We start from the raw sequence: 19,489 nt of genomic DNA on the forward strand, positions 1-19,489 counted from the left end.
GGTGAGGATTGGCATTGGGGGACAGCAAATGCCATGCTAGAATTATTTTCTGCTGAAGGAAAGGATTGGTGGAAAGCACATCAGCTCATGAATGGCCGAAGGTTTTATTCAGAGGACAAAGTGAGTCCAGATTATTCCTTGAATTATTCCTAACCACCTTCTATAGCAACTGATGCAGAACCAGCTCTTCCCATTTTGGGCATAAAGTGCTAACTGTTCTCTCTGTATCCAGAACTAGGCCTAAGTGGTTGTACCTAGTGCTTCTCAGGACTATTGCTCCTATTTGTAACCTCCAGTTCTGATATTTTAACTATTGTTTTCTGAAGATATTTTTTTCTAGAGCTCAGATAGAGTGCTTCTGATGTTAACTGTTAGAAGTCTGCTGGATAATTACCAGTTTACATGTTCATGCCTACTGTTATTTGTGTGCAATGTGATTTGTACATAATCCATATTTGGGTTATAAGGGGATTCTATGAGGTCTATAGCAGTTAAGAAGCTAGATTAAGTCAATTGGAAAGTTGACAGTTTGGGACCCAAATCCCAAGTGATGGGGAGCTCCCATTCTCAGTTCCTGACAGTCTAGCAGTTTGAAAACATGCAAATGCAAGTGGATAAATTGATACCACTTCAGTGGAAAACAGAGTTTCATGCACCTTGGGTTATAATCATGTTGGTAACATGACCATGGAGGCATCTTTGGACAAACGCTGGCTCCCTCAGATAGGAAATGGAAGTGAGCATCACCCCCCTAGAGTTGGACATGTTTGTACAGGGGAAACCTTTATCTTTTTAATGTGTACTAGGCATTATTAGAGACTTTGTTATACAGACTGGAATTTACATATCTTATAATACTCCACAATTGATAAACCATTGTCCTTCTAGTGCATATCTGAAAATATAATACATGTTGCCAGTGGTGGGATTCAGCCAGTTCGCACCTATTCAGGAGAACTGGTTGTTAACTTTCTAAGCAGTTCAGAGAACTGGTTGTTGGAAGAAATCTCATTTTGTTTTTTTCTACTTTACAAGGCTAATCCTGTAAGGAAGGCAGGAAGGAAACACTTTGGTGTTGTTTCTAGCCTAATCTTTATTGCCCTGCTGTCTCTCCAGTTAACCCTTATTACATTATAACAGCTAAGTTGAAGCGCCCATCGACGTGAGTGACTTTGAGTTGGCCACACTCACTCAGTCACATGACCACCAAGTCTCATCTACCCAGCTGGTCATTAGGGCAGAGAACCGGTTGTTAAATTATTAGAATCCCACCACTGCATGTTTCCTTATAGAGGGGAAAAGGTCAAATTATAGGTATTCTACTACACATGGTGCACATTGTATACATGCTATACAACATGTTTATTGATTGATCATATTTAGAGTGCCCATCCTCCTTATGCAGCAACTTTGGGGGCAGTGTAAAAATAAATATGGAATACATGCCATACAACAGGATATATATGCTAAAGGTTATGCATCATACTATATATAACAAGCTAAAGGTTTTGCTTCCTACTATGCAACGCCTCTTCCAATATAGCAGGACAAGTGCTGCATATAAACAGAGAGAAGACCCCACTGCTTTCTAGCACTGAAGATGTTACCTATTTGGGTAAGGAAACATCTGCAAATAAACAACCAGCTCAGAGAGCACCAAGGACTCCTGAGCTCAGCCTCTGGGCTACAGATATTTTCTTCTACTACACACTACAGGTAATCCTCGACTTACAATCATTCATTCAGCGACCATTCAAAATTACAATGGTAGTGAAAAAAGTGACTTGTCACATTTTGAAAGTGATTTTTCACATTTACAACCGTTGCAGCATCCCCATGCTTCCATGATAAAAATCCAGATGCTTGGCAATTAGCATGTATTGATCACTGAATTTCCCATCAAGATTTATTATAAGAAATTATCAGAAGTCTTCAGAGGTTACTCTCAAATTTCAGAATTTGATGGAATCTCTTCTCTTCCTTCTCCTGCTACCTTGAACATTCCTCACATTTTGTTCCTACACTTAAATACTATATATTTAGATGGAAAATTGCTACAAATGGACAGTCTGTGATTGAATGGGTGGTTTCCAGATTTTACACACAGAGAGAGTGGGGAAGAGAGAAAGAGAAACAAAGAGAGCAAAGAGAAAGAAAGAGAGAGAAAGAGAGAGAGGAGAGAAAGGAGAGAGAGGGAGAGAGGAGATGGAGGAAAGGAGGGAGGATATATGAATTTTCCATGATTGTATCTGGGATCATATAATTCTTGTGGCTTCTTTTTGATACAAATTTTATTAAAACAAAAAAGCTAACACAAACTAATAAAGAGCAAAAGAAGCAAAGAAAAAAAAAAGTCCAGAAAGAGAGATGGAAGAAATAGAAAAAAGAAGCTTCTGATTTCTTCTTTAGCAAATATATTTACAATTTTAACTTTTACTTTTTTAAAAAAGTAACAGTTACAAAAGAACTCACTTTTTCCTATTATCCAGTTTTTTAAATCATGAAAACCACAGTTCATGAATGTATATTTTTCTGTTTAATAAAAAAATCTAAGGGATTTCCAGTCAACCAATTCTTCAGTTCTATGGTTTCTTGTTGATTAAAATTGCTTATGAAGCATGTAATTTCAGGGGCAAAATATATGGAAAATTCCATTGTAACATTGATGATAACTTCACATTAACAAAATTCTGAAGCACTGAATTAATGGCCCGTTCCTGATAATACTCTGAAATTTAGGCTAAAGGGAGGGAAAGCCCTTTTACATAAATCCAGTATCCATGTAAATAATCTAGCTAGATTGCTTTTCTTTCTCAGCATATCTCCTTTAAGTAATTTCAAAAAGCAAGATCAAAGTGCAGAATGATTTTTTTCCAGCCTCAGATATATAAACAGTTCTGCTATTATGGTATGTATTCAATAGACAGACTCTACTGCCTCCATACCAGTGTGTCTCAATCTTAGCAAATTTAACATGTCTGGATTTCAATGCCCAGAATTCTGGGGAGTTGAAATCCAGAAATCTTAAATTTATTAAGGCCGAGAAACACTGCTCTACACCAATGTTTGACTTTTCAACCTGTTGCCCTTTAATCTGCTAACTGGGAATGATGGAATTTCTAATTTAATAAAAATTACAAGATTTGAAGAGCACCAGGTTGGAAAAAGTTACATTAATATTTGGGGGCTGTGAACCAGATGTGATCACAACTAACCACATTGTGTTCAAAGGTCTTACATATGCAATTCAGGGATCAACTTAACTACAACTTCCAAACAAATAACAAAAATAACATCAAGGTTTGGTAGAAAAGGTTATTTGCAAAACCAAGTTTTATGTATATATGTGTGTGCGTGTGCGTGTGCATGCATGCACATGCACACGTGCATGCGCGCGCGCGCACACACATATATATTTCACATAACTTTGTTTTGACCTGTTAAGAAGAATTTATTGATTTTCCTATATAAGGAACATGCCTAATCTTCTGTGGAGGGAGATACAAAATTCCTAACAGTTAATATTTTAATTTACCTATGAAATGCTAGCATTTATATTTCTGAATATAATCTGCAGTTGTATCTTTTCTTTTTTTCTTCTCATTTGGACTCAAAAATATGCATGTTGTACTGCTTTAACAGGTACATATAACACTAATGAAATGTGTGCACTAGCACAGGTACACATCTTGACTTCATGGCCCATTCCCATGAATCATTTTCCAAATAAGGTGCTATAGTTGTGAATTCTCATATAGGTGGTTAAACTGATACAGAGTAATCTATAAATTTAAGATTTTTCCACTCCTTATTCTAAATAGAATTAAGATCAATTTCCAAAGAACTTAGTCTTGACCTAATTCCTATCCTTTGTTTCTTCTTTTGCTACTTTTTCCTCAATCCACAAAGGAAACATTTGTAGCTACAGAGAATGTTCAACTTTTTCCTTAACTTGAAAATAAAATAAATGTTGAATAAACAATTGTATTATAGCAGGAAGGTGTTTAATAGCTGGAAGGAAAATTGTTTCAACAGGTTGGGTAACTCTCAACTTCTACAACTTCTTGAAAATTACAGTCTTCCCATTTATCTGGAATCTGGCATGAATATCTAATCCCTTCCCTTCTTAAAAGTATCATTTTAGAAGCCTTTGAAAAAAAATTTTTTTATTAAAAACACACAATTTGTTTAAAAACAATGAACCCTTAAACTATCTCTGCATTTTAACTCATGGGAAAAGTATTTTACATTTGAATTTATTTGTTTATTTTTATACTGAAAGAAAATAATGCTCAGCAAGTGCACTTCTTTTTTTTTTTTTTTGAAGAAATGTAACTGAGAGCGGTTTTTACAGTTTCTTTAAATATACTTTAATTCCCAAATATTTAGCATTTGGCCCTCCACTGGAGCGTTATACTTTACTGGACAAAAGTTTTGTATGGATAGATGGATGACAGAGCGGGGGAGGGAGGGAGGAAGGGAAGGGAAGAAAAGGGATGAGGGAGGGGGGAAGGAGAGAGGGAGGGAGGGAGGGAGGGAGGGAGGGAGGGAGGGAGAGAGAGAGAGAGAGAGAGAGAGAGAGAGAGAGAGAGAGAGAGAGAGAGAGAGAGAGAGAGAGAGAGAGAGAGAGAGAGAGAGAGAGAGAGGTTCTACAACTCTGCAGGTGAATTTGTGAGCCCCAAATCTTAATTAAACTTTGGAAGTGCATCTACTTTTTCTTGGAAAAAAATGTCATAAGTGAACATAGGGCTCTGAATGAATTTCATCCCAAAGGACGACATTAACGGGGACAACCTACCAGGAACTTGAGACCTTAGAAGCACCTTAGGACGGCAGAAGTCTAGGCGCTCATTCTGCAGTGTTGAGAAAGTCCCCAGAGAGCTCTGGCAACTCTCTCTCAAAGGAGCCCATTCCCACCCAGCCTTACTGTTGATTTGGACTTATGTTCTCCCCGCCACCCCGTCAGTTCTTTTGGGAGAAAATTAATACGCCAGGTGAACCTAGTAAGAATGGAGGCTTCTAACCCCACTCTTGGTCTATATTTCCTTTTTAATCTCCTTTTTCTGGAAAAGCAGAAGTCCTTTCTAGATTGCTTCCCTGGGATTGCAGGGCATATGATTCTTGAGTTTACAGGCTCTGGCGTGGGAGGAAAGAACATTTTCAGGCGCTGTGGTGAAGTAGACCAAATATGGCGTTAAGGAAAACTCAGGGACGGTGCCTTCCCTTCCCCTGGTTTCCGACGAGAGGTCCCCAAAGAGAGCATCCTTCTCCTCCTTCCCCCTCCCCTCCTCCCTCTCCCTCCCCATCTCTTCCTGCAGCGGGGGAAAAGAGCCCCGTTCGACGTAGTAAAGGTCAAGTCCTACGACGTGCGATTCATGGTCATTACTGTACGCTGACCCCTGGTGATTTGGGGAAGCAATGCCCGAGGGCCCCGCCAGGGAAAGAGCAGCGGATGCTTTCAAGACCGAAACCGAGACCGGGAAGAAAGGGGAGGGGAACAGAAACAGGAGATCCGTGGGATTACATAACCCGTGAATATGATTTCCCGGACTCCGTTCTGCTTAATCATCTCCGCTGCCGGCTGTTTCAGCAACAGGAGTGGGGAAAGGAGCCACCAACCAGCCGAGCGGTTGGAGAACGTTTGGCCTCAAGTTCGCGGCAAGCAGAAAAGTGAACCGGAGAGCCGCGGGCTTCCTGAGCGTCGGCGGAACCGGTCCAGGCACGTCCCTCCTGCAGAACCGACTTCGGTTCTTCAAAAGGGGAGGGAGGCTCTCTCTCCTCGACCGGCCAAATTCTCCACGGATGTTTTGCGCCGCGGCACTGGATCCTGGCGACTTGGGTAAGCAAACACACGTGAGCCTTCGGCCACGGAGTGTGAATAAATGTAGCTTGGCTAAGACGATTCAGATGCGGGGTTTTCCGCTGCGGCAAAACGACGACCCAGGCCTCAGGGGTGCCGTTTAAACTATCTTTAAAATAGTTTTCTATGTATCGGTCTTATCGTACTGTGCGGTGTGATTTTCTCACAGCCTTGCCACCTTCTCCTGTAAGACACAAACAGGTCGGTAAAACATCTCGAAAATATGTTAGGGCAGTTTGAGGCAGGCCCTGCAGATGATGATGATGATGATGCATTCCTCTCCAACAAGAATCCTCTTCAAACTCCCTACTTCCCCCCCCCCAGGGGGAAAACCCCCACTTACCCATTTTGCACGGAATAGCCTTATAAGAATAGATTGGGAAAAGCCACGTTAATTTTCCAGGCTTGGCTTATAAACAAAAATGCATTTAGGAGAGGGAAGGGGAGGTGTCATAGCAGGCAGAAATTAATGATGCATGCAATATTTTCCACTTGGCCTTGGAACAGCACTTACTTCATCCCCTTATAAGCCAACCTCTTTTCTGTGGACTCGTGCGAAAGGAAGCTTTTCCAAAGGAGAAAGAGCACCCGTTCATTTCCTGCAGCTGCTCATATCATTTATCTTGGAGCAGCATTCGGGTTGTTGTTTTTTTTAACCTTGTCAGACTTCCACCCTAATCATTTTTTCTTTTAATCATTATCCTTTATTTCCTTTGAAATTCGTGGGGTATCCCACAGGGCCTACTTGCAGTTTTAAAGTGTTTCTATTAGCAGCCAGACATGGTTATACATACCAGTTGCTTTGCTGTGCGGCTAAGAATTAAATGGCTTTGGTTTGGCTAAATCTAATTTACCTGAACGGAAACAAGTATTTCTAAATGAAGGCAGGAAGGAGGAGAAGATGGACTCTAAAAAAAAAGGAAGAAATCAATGCAGTCTCTCCATTTGGTTTTATCCTTCTGGTCATTTCTCAGACACTTCTGATATCAATGATGAATTACATTCTAATGCATCATTAGAGGATGCTCATCCTCTAAAAGGCCAAAAATGGGCACTGGATATGTGGTCTTCCAGTGCCGCATCAGATCCACCTAGGGCTTCTTTTTAAATTAAACCAATGTATTCCAGACTAAATTATAATCTGGATAGGCACGAATGCTCCCTCTAAATGAAGCTATATGGCATTCCAGTTCAATTCTAAGACTATCCATATAGCACTCCAGTAATTATTTGTGGTGGAAGTTAGCCCAGACGGACATGGGAGGACATGAAGGGGGTTTTACCTGCATTCCCACTCAGCCAAATGGCTCCCTTGCAGGGATCTCATCTGGCTTTCTATCTCCTGTTTCTGATGTGGACACTGCGAAATGCAGCTCTGATATAATTTGTCATCATACTGGCCATAAAGCTATTATTTATTGCCACCCGAACTTATTTATATCCGTCTATTCTGCAAATAATAATGATGATACCAATCATTGACGCAAATAACACAGAAAGGTAATAACTATGTATCATTTTAACTTCTGCCCAGAATTAGTTTTTGGACTGGAAATAGAAAGGAAGTTTAATGTTGAAAGTAAAATATTTGCAGATCGTATCAACCATACTAGACTGCTTTAGGAAGATAGAAAAAAATACTGTTCTTCTCTTCTTAACGCAATTAATATAAATAAGCAGCAAGCAGCAGACCTGGCTTTGTCTAATTAGTAATCTTATTATTCAACATGAAACTCAGTTTTAACATTATTACATTAAATTCTTACAGTGAATTTCAGGGAAATCGGGGAGTGTTCATAAGATTGAATGACCCAATAGGAATGCAGCTGTTTTAAAACTTTTAATAAGATGTTGTGGTTTGTGGTTTAGTATAGTTGGGAAAAGAACCATTGAAGCATATATTTTGGGTGTCTAGATGTTTTCTGACATATAGACTACTGAATCACTAAGAAACTGGATACAAGATATATGTGATTTATTTGGTTCATATCAAGATATGTAAAATTATGTTTAGAATAATTTGTAGAACTGAAGAAAGCAAACTCTTGTATGATTCCTTGGCACTATAGAAAAATAAAATATAATAAAATACAATGGAAAATGTTATTATCACTGGCAACCCACATCTGCAACTGTTTAAGTAAGCATCTGTATTATTTTGTATGGATTTTATAGGGAGTTGGTTCTAAATAAAAAATGCAAAATCACTTGCAGCTGCAATAAGTAGAATGAATTATCCTGGTTCACTTTGGATATTAAATAAGAATTTCATTGCTAAAGTTATTGGAGAAAAAGAGGAAAAAGAAAGAAAAGGCATTATTTTATATTTTGTTTTTAAGACAAATGTAATAATTGCAGGAAAGAGTTTTATTTTTATGAATTTCCTTGATTAACAAACCCGAGGTCAAGTTCAAGGCATCACCTGTGCCAATACATCTAAATATGTCAGACTTGGAATGTTGTCCATTGATCGTTTTGGTTGTTTAGAAACTTGGAACAGCTTTTTTCTCTCCTCAATGAGACAGAAAAGTTATAGCCTTTAATTTTGTTGTTGTTGTTGTTGTGGTGGTGGTGGTGGTGAAATCCCACTCGGTGCAGAATCCATTCATGGATTTCTATTTAGAAATGTCTCAGTAAAATGGTTTTTTAAAATTAATTTGGAGGCCACTCTGGATTTTAGGGTTTGAATGCAGCACATTCACAAGGCAGAAATTGAGATATCATGATCTTTTGAAAAAGGTAAAGGGTGAACATGGTTTGATATATACTATTGTAGCCAGGAAAGTTCTGTTGTATGTATTAACACTTTCATTCAGTTGGTGCTGGTTAACTTTCACTTGAATGTGGAAAAGAGTCTATAGAACAATGAAGTGCCAAAAGACTTTCCTTCATCAAAGAAAGTCCTAGTACAGGATTGAGAGAGAGAGAGAAAGAGAGAGAGAGAGAGCAGGAAGGATTTCTATTGAGCAACCTCAAATGAAAATTATTTCATTAATTATTTCACACCTTAAATTTTACCATGAAAACATTGGGAAAGGGGTAAGAAAGAACTGACGTGGAATTTTGTATTAAAAACTTAATAGTTCACTTTATTTCTAGTACTTAAAATTAACTTCGGGTTTAAAATATTTAATTTTGAAATTAAGTAAGTAAAGAATGTACTTGCACAAGTTTTTCAAACTTGAGGGATGATATAAAAAATGAAGTAGAGGCAAAACAAAGATTACTGTTTTCCCAAGCCTGGTTGAAAGAATCAAGTTTGCCTGCAATTAAATGCCTCCTGCATCAGTAGCTGGAAATTAGCATTTATCCGGTCCATATTTTCATTGGGATTGTGGCAGGAGAGGGAAAAAAATGGGAACAGCATTTCATATTTGTAGGAATAAACTTCCCAAATTTGGGTAGTTTTGTAAAAAAAAATTAATGTGGATAATCAACTATGCAATCTAAACTTCAGTATTATATGTACTGTGCTAATTTGAAACCTATTGAACTCAATAGGACTTACTCCTGATTAGACATATGTGGCTTCATGTTTTCTAACTGGTGTAGAATCAATGATCAGCAACAAGAGGGAACAAATAAAACATATTTCCAAGAAAGTTTCTTGAGTGACCAGTAATACACACACACACACACACAGAGAGAGAGAGAGAGAGAGAGAGAGAGAGAGAGAGAGAGAGAGAGAGAGGTAATAGTAGACCCTTCAGAGGAAACTAGTGGCTATTAAGAATATTTAAATATCTTTCAATTATATTAATTAATTTTAGGAGCATTTATACTTAGTTTCATTAGAATTACACTAAGCATCTTATTCTCCCAAAAATATTTTGATTAATACTTTTGTTGTAGGGGACAACAAAACATGCAACCTTATTAAACATTTATTCTCATGCAGAATCATTTCGCTCCCCACACTCAGAACACATCTGAAGAGTCAAATCATCTAATATCCCATTAGATCCTTATTTAGGAAAATATTTGAGAAGTTTATATGTCATTTTAAAACAATAAATTTGTAAACAATACTATGAAAATATCTAAGGAAAATCCTGAGAGAAAATGACAAAATAGAAATATGACATTTTAAAAATATTTGATTATTTAAGCTATGATAAGTAATGATAAGATCTAGTTTCATTTGAGGAAGCGGATCAGGAACATGAATTTTTAAGAAACATGAGGCAGCTTTAATACCCAAACGATTATGGCACTTTTCTCTTTCTCTTTGTACCCATTGTTTAAAAGTCGCACTTTTAGAAATCCAGAAACTAATACATTGCAAATCCCATAGACATTAAGAGAGCTGTGTGAAATGTACACATGCATTTTAATCTCTAAATTAACAAAAGGTTAAAAAAAACACCATGAGATGGCAGATAGAATGGCAGATAGAAGACCTGTTGCAACAAATTTATTTTCATCGACTTGTTGCAAACATAGCTGTCTTCAAAAGGAAAGGTTTCCTATGGAATGCTCTGACATGTTTAATCACCTGACATAATCTTAATTTTTAAAGCCACTTCTAATTAAGAAAATAGCTAGACATTTAAAAAATAATTTGATATCGGAGATTACAGAGAACAAAGGAAATATTTTAATTAGGTTCCTTTTGTATTCTTTCAAAGTCAAATAGAAATTCTACATTTCTCCAGCAATACTTAGTTTGGGTGTGGATAATCAGCGTTCTTAATTTCCTAAACGCCCCACTGCCATTCACTGCATCTTTTAACCCCAGAGCGTTTTTTCTCAGGCATCGCCCCCCCCCCCCCGCCGCTCTTCGGACACAGAACCCGGTTAATTTTCTTTCTAAGCGGGATTGCCTCTCTTTATTGACCTAGTTTCCAGCGAAGTAAATTGGGACGCTGCTCTCTACTCCTTCCTTGCTCTTCTCATCCATTCTCCAGGTATATGAAAACTCAGGCACATTTTCCAAGGAGAGGCCTCATAAACTTGCGTATAGTGTGGAGAAGGGCGAGGAATAAAAGGGAGAGGGGGGAACAGAAGAAAGACAACCTTGGAGACTAGGTTGGGGGTGCTGGCTAACTATTGGGAAAAGTTTGGGCGTTCCTTCGCTACTTTTCACCTGGCAACGAAGGAAACGAAGAAGTCTGCTGGACGGCACTCCTTCCAAGGAAACCTGCCACCCGTATGGAAGCTCAGTGGGAAGTTCTTTATGCCTTGCGTTTGGATGCACCTTCCCCAAATCTCCAAGCGTCCCACTAGTTGCGTAAGCCCAGAAGAAACAAGCTGAACCAGAGATTGGAGCTGCGGGTCACCGCAACCACTTTCTCCACTTCATCTTTCTCAATCCCCACCTCCCCTTCGCCTCTCTGCCTTATCGCCTCCCCGAGACGGAGTCTTCGTTCCTCTTTTGTTGAAAGGAATACATAGACGGTCTTTGGCTGCCCAAAGGTGCCCTTCCCATTACTGTATAGAGCTCGCCTTCCAGGTCTGTTGCCCCTATACCCTAAAGGACAGTTTCTTGAAAGCTTCGAGGAAGGCGGTGCTTTCGGTCAGCTTTCAGTCGCGTCTGCTGGAGACAAGCTGAAGTTGACTGCCAAAGTGCTATAAAAGCCCAGGTCAGTTGAGAGCTGTTTTTCACCCCTTCCTAGACGCGCCGGGTTCCAAGCGCGCCTGAAATGCTCGTCTCCTGCAAGGGCAAAGAAGCTGTTTGCTATAGAGCAACAGAGGCGGGGCGACTCTGTGCAACGGTGGCGCCTTTGTTATCGCTGGAGTTGGGAGGGGGAAAGAGACCCTTCAGAAAAGGAGAAGAAATGCAGTTTTTATATCAAGAATGGGAAAGGTTGGAGGAACTCAGAGGCAGGTATTTTGCTTGAGAAGGGAAAAAAATACGGAAAAGCAAGAAGGCTGCTGTTGAAGTCAACTTGGCAAGCATCCCTGTTGCATATTTCTGTAAACCGCCTCCCCAACACACACACACAGAGAGAGAGAGAGAGAGAGAGAGAGAGAGAGAGAGAGAGAGAGAGAGAGAGAGAGAAAGAGAGAAGAAGAAGAAGGAGGAGGAGGAGGAGGAGGGAGGAAGGGAGAGAGAGAGAGAAAGAGAGAGAGGAGAAATAAAACCATTTTATAGTCCCACATAGACCCCGAGCGAGCTGTAACCGGTCCTTTGATGATACCCTTATCTCCTATTTTCATCGACTCTTTTGGCAAATGTGACAAAGACGGAGATTAATTAATAATTTCAAGTTCAGTTTACAAACGTTGAAGGCCCATAAAAGTTATTCCAGCGATCCAAAATAAAGAGTTCATTAAAGGGATATGTCCAAAGCTGTTGATTTGCGATGGGTTACCCTTGTAAAAAAAGAAAAGAAAAGGGAGAGCAGAAGAAAAGAGGGGGAGCATTAAAAAGTATATAAACATTAATGCTAATAAATTAGTGTGTTCCACCACTAAGTACTTACTAGATAATATTGATATTTACAACTCGACATACTTAAATCAAAGGTAAAGAAAATAAACAATCAAGATATTTTTCTGCGAGAACTCAATATTATTGAGTCAGTTAGAATTACTTCTGTAATAATAAAAAAAAACAACAAATCGGTCCCAACAATTAAACCCTAAGCACCCAGAATGCAGAGTAAGGCTTTTCAAGGTTTATTTTCCAAGGAGGGAAGAAAAGAATTGAGAATAATTATTTCCGCTACCAAGAATTCCACTTTTACTTTCCCCTCATTTTCAAAGACTGGATCACGCTTCCACTAGGAAATCTGCCCCATTTTCTTGGTAATTTTAGAATCAGTTGCCTGAAGAGCAGCGATAGATCAATTTTCTATGCTAGACATACACGAGACAGATACAGAGACACACACATAAATGCACAGATACACACACACATGAGTTTCTAATTAGTTATAGCCAAAAAGAGTTTATTTTCTTTTTCATCAGAATAATTCAGCCTACAGAAGTACGATGTTTTCTTCCTGCAAAAAGAGTATTATATAGCAATATTTATGTCTGTTTTGGCTCTGAATAAATATAAGGATGTTCTTTTTACTGTTAATTTTGAGCTTGATAAGCAACTCGGTCTGGGCACCACTTACTTCTGAAGACCTTTCCGCTGGCTGGTGAAGGGTGGGGGGGGGGGAGGACGCAAATCTCCTAACTGTCTGAAATGCCACTTTCCCTCAATCAGTTGACAAAACCTAGTTCTTATTTCAAAGTCGCAGCTTCCAGGGTCGGATAGGAGTGGTTCGACCTGACAGCTCTTTCTCTGAGATTAGATCCTTTTCCTGATCACTTGCTGCCTCAAAAGGACCTCTTGATATAGGAAGCCAGGGCAAAAATCAAGAATATGGAAGATGAAAGAGAGTGAGAGAGTGAGAGAGAGTGTGTGTGAGAGAGAGAGAGAGAGAGAGAAAGAGAGAGAGAGAGAGAAAAGAAGAAGAAGAAGAAGAAGAAGAAGAAGAAGAAGAAGAAGAAGAAGAAGAAGAAGAAGAAGAAGAAGAAGAAGAAGAAGAAGAAGAAGAAGAAGAAAACTTTGGTTAAAGACACTTAATGTACACATTCAGCATCCGAAGCAAAGACCGAGTGAAAAATCCCCAAGTTAGCTGAAGTGAATAGGTACCCACAAGCAGTGGTGTATTAACCATTAAGCAGACTGAGCACGTGCTTAGGGCACCAGGCCCAAGGAGCCACTACAACGTTGATAAAGAAAATAAATAAATAAATGAAGATTTGTACAGTATGTACAAAGAAGGAGGGCACCAAGATTTGTCGGTGCTCTGGACACCAGAGAGCCTTAATCCGCCACTGCCCACGAGAAGGAAGACACTCGTGCTCCTTTGGAAGTAAACAGGAATAGCAGCGCGCCATCCGCGTCTAGCAAGAAAAGCACTGGGCAGACTTGACCCTGGCGCACGCTGGCCGGCCCGGGCTTTCAGAAAAGCGTGGAGGTCTAAGGGATTATCTAATCGAGGAACCTTTCAGGAAGACCCAAAAAGGTTGCCGAGCGGCGCCGCCCCATAAGGCAGACCTGCCTGTGGTGAGGAGTGTGTGTGTGTGAGTGTGTTATGTCTAGACAAGACATTTCTTCAGACCCGGGAGGAAAAAGAGGAAGGGGCGAGAAGCAAAGATTCTGCAGCTTCCATATCTGTTTCCATTGCATCAGGATGGGGTCTAGATAGCTTAAATGGAGAAGGGGGAGATATCTAACGAGGGGGGGGGACCCAGTACGCACGCCTTCCCTTCCTTTTTTCCTTCTTTTGGAAATTCATCGTTCAAAAGTCAGATAGGTATAAAAACTGCATTTAAACCTTTGCATTTCAGTGTTTTGTTCTATTTTTAACGCCTGGGGACCCGAGGGGACGATCTGTTGCTTCTCTCGAGATGGCTCCCAAGGAGGAGAAGGAGAAAGGAGGGCGGTGGGGAGGGGTGGGGGAGAGGAAGAAGGCCCGTACTCATAGCTTGTCAATTTTAACATTTGGTCACGTGAGCAGCGCCTCCCTGCTAAGGAAGGGGAAAGCTTTCCACGTCAGCTTTACGTCTCCCAATTTCTTACTTCACGGCTCACTTCCAAGAGACAGCTGCATTAGAGCGTCATGGTAAACTCGGCTAATGCGGAGAACCCGAGGTAGCCAGCCACGTTATGGATTTGGACGAGCGAGTATCCTGCTCCTCGAATATGTATTTGCCCAGTTGTACCTACTACGTTTCCGGCCCTGACTTCTCCGGCCTCCCTTCCTTCCTGCCCCAGAGCCCGTCTTCTCGCCCAGTGCCCTACTCCTATCCGTCCAACCTGTCCCAGGTGCCACCCGTCCGAGAGGTGACCTTCCGGGACTATGCCCTGGAGCCGGCCAGTAAGTGGCACCCCCGCAACAGCCTCCCTCACTGCTACTCCGCCGACGAACTCAGGCACCGGGACTGCCTCCCGCCCGCCGCCGCCGCCGTGGCCGCTGCCGCCGCCGCCAGCCGGGGTGAAATGTTCGGGAAGACCGCGGCCGGCGGCGCCTACCACCACCCGGCCACCTCCGCAGTCTCCGCCGCGGCTGCGGCCTCGTCCAGTTTCTATAGCACGGTGGGCAGAAACGGGGTGCTTCCCCAGGCTTTCGACCAGTTTTTCGAGACGGCGTACGGCCCGGCGGAGAACCACCCGGACTACGCGGGCGACAAGGGCAGCGCCGGGGAGAAGATGCCGCCCGCAGGAGCCCCCGCCGCCCCAGGAGTAGCTGCAGCTGCGGTGTCGAGTTCGGAGGCGGCCTGCGACAGGGAGGCGGCGGGGGTGAAGGAGAGGCGGAGAAGGGCCGAGAGCAGCAGCAGCCCCGCTTCGTCTTCCGGCAACAACGAAGAGAAATCCAGCAGCTCCAGTACGTATAAAGGCAGCGCCCTAGCGCTTTTTATGAACGGGGCTTGGAAATCTTAGCGCACCGCCGCTATTAAATTTTTATATGCTGTTTTATAAGCAGAGGAGGTTTATGAAGGGCCGTTAGATTTCCCCCAACAAAACTTTGTTGTAAAGGGTGAGATCACGTGGCGAGGACTGAAATTGGCCGTGAAATGCTCATCCGCCAATGGATGCCTTTAAAGAAAAAAAACACCACCCAGCCTCAAACTATCCCAGCCTTCAGGTGGTTATTTTTCCCTAAATCATTAAACAAAGGACTAAATAGAGAGTGGTGGGGAGTTCCTTGTTCAACCCCCCCCCCCCCCAAAAAAAATATAATGCATATTTTTCGCCTGTAAAATTTGTTCAAAAGGAGATTTCAGAGCCCTTTGATAGCCATGTAATCCTGCGATTAATACACACAAATACTTACACACATATAATAAAAGTCATGTGTGTTATCCTTAAAAGCTTAATGAGATACTTGGATTCAAAACCATCTCAGATTTTATGGATTGCGGGAGAACAGGGTCTAACAGATGGAGGGAGGACCTGCAACAGCAGCTATATATTAAGAGCAACAACTTTAGTTAAAACTAACTCTTTTGTTTAAAAGAATCAGTTTCCCCTAAACTCTGTTTGAGCTAAATGTTGCCTTGTGTTCAACAATTGGTTCCTCACAACTGTCCTTCAGGCTGTCACAGCTTGATTTTTTTTTAATGTATATTTTTCTCTCTTTGAAGACTTTCTTCAAGCACTGAGGGTGGAAAAGACCTTTCTAACTCTGAGCAGTAGAAGGAATCTTGACAAGTCCTTATTTAAGTGAAAATGGCCTGAATATTTATATTTAATCCCTTCAAAGTTAAGATGACAAAAGAAAATACAAAGCTCTGTTTTAAGGGAAACTGGAGTTGCATAAGAGTGCAGCCGAGATTGGAAGATAATTTTTGACAGGATAGGGGTTTTGAAAGTATAAAATAGGAAGTTCCCCTGGTAAGAATCAGTCAACTAGGTGCTTATCTGAGACAGTGGTCTCAGATCGTTATTAAAGAAAAAGGACAATGCAAAAACAGAAATAGTTTCAGATTTAAAACCTGATGACATAATGTGTTGACAAGGCAAGTAAATTCAGAGATGAACGTTAAGATTTTAATCAGAAGATCCAAAAGTTAATGAATTATGGAAGACTCATGAATTTCAGTAGAATGATTAAAGTTAGAGCTGGCCCAGGAAGCTTTAATTGCTTCGATTGTAGAAATGTGGTAAAAGCATTACATTGGAATAACAAACAGCAGTTAAGCTCTTCATAGGTAAAACCTTCTTGGTAGAAAATACCGTTCAGGACCAATTGGGCAGCGCATTCTCAAGACCACAAAAGCTCCAGTCTTGAGCAAACATGTTCAGAGCAGAGTTTGTAGTGTTATTGTTTGAAGCAGGGTTTCAAAGAAAGGTCTTTTTGGATTAAGGCAGCACCTGCAAGTTATTTCCCCAAGATAAGATGAAATTAATATACACAGCTGCTGAGTAGGAGAGATCATCACTATTATGAGGCTTAGTAATAATGAGCCAAGAGTTTCTTTCTTAGAAGAGAAACATATGGATGCTCTTGATTCAATATTAGCAACAGTCCTCCCTCTAGCCACATCTGATTCCAGACTTAATGGCTTCTGCCTTTATGTTTTGTTCCACAGGTGGACAACGCACCCGTAAAAAGAGATGTCCATACACCAAATACCAGATTAGAGAATTAGAAAGGGAATTCTTCTTCAGTGTCTATATAAACAAAGAGAAACGTCTTCAGCTCTCCCGAATGCTCAACTTGACCGACCGTCAAGTAAAAATATGGTTCCAAAACAGAAGAATGAAAGAGAAAAAAATTAATAGGGACCGACTACAGTATTATTCAGCTAATCCAATACTTTAAGGCTAAACCTTGTAGCGTTTTTCTATATGAGATTAAATTCAGATGTCACTCTTGATAAGGTCAAGCCACAGGGTTACCAGTAAGGAAGAGGTGTTGCAGAGGCTTCGAGGACTCTGAAAAACTAAGATGTTTTTCTGCCCTACCTTCCAACATTGACCAATTATTGTTGTTTTTTGTGGCTGAGTTTTCTTTTCAACTGTTTTCCTTCATCTTTACACATCAAGTGGAATCCATTTAACTCTTGGACCACCCTTTGCAAAAGCCATTGTATCCCTACAACTTCTTCAAATAGGGGTGAGCACATGTGAAAAGCCGGGAGCGAATTCCTGGCTTGAAGGTGTGGTTGTGGATTGAAAACTACGTTACCTTAATTGGAAGGTCCAAGGAAAACTATGTTGCCTCCCATGGAAAATCCATGGGAAGACTCCTCAGGGCATCATACATGCTGGGGGACAACTTCAAAAGGAAATGTCCCAAGCGCCTACCATCTCTACTTAGGCAATCCCTGACCAATCTATTTGTCTCCCTGAATGACAAATTATTATTCCACAATTACATTCCTACCCCTCAGACAGAATCAATTTCCTTTCAAAAGAACTTCAGGTAATAATTTGCCATGTATGGTAAGGAAACAATCACTGAGAAGACAAAATGGGTAGGCTTGTAAAATATAATTTTAATGAATAAAAATATAGGAGACAAATCAGTATGCCCATATTTAAATACTAAAAGGGAATAAAAACTTTCTTAAATCTGTGTGGGAGGAGAAAAGACAAAAGAGTAAAATAATAGTTCTAAAATGAGAAGGTAAAAGTTTAAAATGAGACAGGGGAAATTTTTTTACTTCTGTTCCAGAAACTTTCTTCAAGAAATATATTTGAAAAAGTAGTTTGGCAAATATCAAATACCATGTTTAATTGTAATTTAGATATGTGTAATGCACTGAAATCAAAGAATGAAAACCACTAGTGTTTCATAAGAAGGCCCACTAGAAGGCAAACAATGTAAATAGAGGGAATTTGTTGTCATATCTTATAGCCTTATAGCCTTATATGTCCTACTTTGCTGTTAAGCAGCAAAATTTAAAAAATAAAGAGTTTTTGGAGTGTGTGTGGATATGTATATATGCACACATCTACACGTACACACACGCACACACACAAATATATGTATATGTATATATGTGTATATATATCTAAGTACATCTATATACACACAAACATACTTGTACATTATATATATACACACACATACACATACAATATGTACAATGTACAATATATATATATATATATATATATATATATATATATATATATATATATATATATATATATATATATATATATATATATATATATATACATACATGTGTGTGTGTGTGTGTGTGTGTATATACACACACACATACATACATACACATACATACATACACATACATACATATATACATATATACATATAAATATATATATATTTCTCTGAAAGAACAAAAAAGGGTGTGGGGGAAGAGAGACATGGTTTTAACAGAAAGAAAGCTATTTAAAGTTCTATCAGTTTACAAAGGATATGTGTTTTATTGTAAAGGTCACTTACTGTTGAGCATATCTGAATGTATGATTCATACCATAATGGTGTTTTATAAGACTTGTATGATTTAAAATGGTTTTGTTGCCATTTTCCTAATATTTTAAGTGGGTTGTTTCACTTGGAAGGTCTCAGATGTTTCTTTTCTTGTTTAACCTGTATACTATCAAGGCTGTTTTTACACTGCTTCCAGAATGGATAAAATTTCTCTTGTGGTTAATGAATTGCAATACTTTTAGATTCTATCACTGTTTGGGGGGGGGGGTGGAAACTTATATTTTGTATGTATATACCGTTTTCTTTGAATATGGGAAAGCTTTTTCTTGCATAAGTACAGTGGAATCCTGCACATTGGAAATAAACATGTGAGAAATTTACAGATTTTTTTTTAAAGATTTATGATGCACTCGTGGATCTTCTTTGACCCATACTGGAAATCTGAAACATAAGTTTTGAGTTAATTGCTTTGGTGGAAATCCCACTCACCTATTGGTTGTACTGAGCTCTGAGAAGCCAGGAGATCAAGTCTGGTATTTATGAATGCGTGGGAAGACTGCCGCTGGTACCAGGCCAGGTTTGAATGGATTGCAGAGAAAGGGGCGGAGGTGGAGGTGGGGGGAGAATCAGCCTTGAAATAATTGCAGGCTATAGACTTAGTTCTTTTGTTCATAGATGTGAAACACATTGCAAGACCTCAAGTGTGTGTGTGTGTGTGTGTGTGTGTGTGTGTGGTCCTTTGTTCTTGTTTGTTCCAGGCACCAAACACCTGAGT

The 19,489-nt window shown here is 40.0% G+C and overlaps 2 protein-coding genes across 2 annotated transcripts in view; both read left to right on the forward strand.

Annotated features, from left to right (window-relative positions):
* Window positions 1-5,804: 5,804 nt before the first annotated feature.
* The window catches only part of HOXA9 (homeobox A9), a 37,035-nt gene continuing 23,350 nt past the window's right edge, over window positions 5,805-19,489 (forward strand). The window contains exon 1 of the mRNA XM_081933408.1: window positions 5,805-5,839. The gene's annotated coding sequence lies outside the window, so the exon portion shown is untranslated. The remainder of the gene's footprint in view (window positions 5,840-19,489) is intronic.
* On the forward strand, window positions 14,245-18,371 carry HOXA11 (homeobox A11). Its single transcript, XM_081932987.1, is given in 3 exon segments — window positions 14,245-14,460; window positions 14,462-15,189; window positions 16,898-18,371. Coding segments are annotated over 3 exon segments (981 nt in total). The 5' UTR covers window positions 14,245-14,440; the 3' UTR covers window positions 17,131-18,371.

The sequence above is a fragment of the Natrix helvetica genome, assembly GCF_964273705.1.
Source record: "Natrix helvetica genome assembly, chromosome: Z".
NCBI lineage: Eukaryota > Metazoa > Chordata > Lepidosauria > Squamata > Natricidae > Natrix > Natrix helvetica.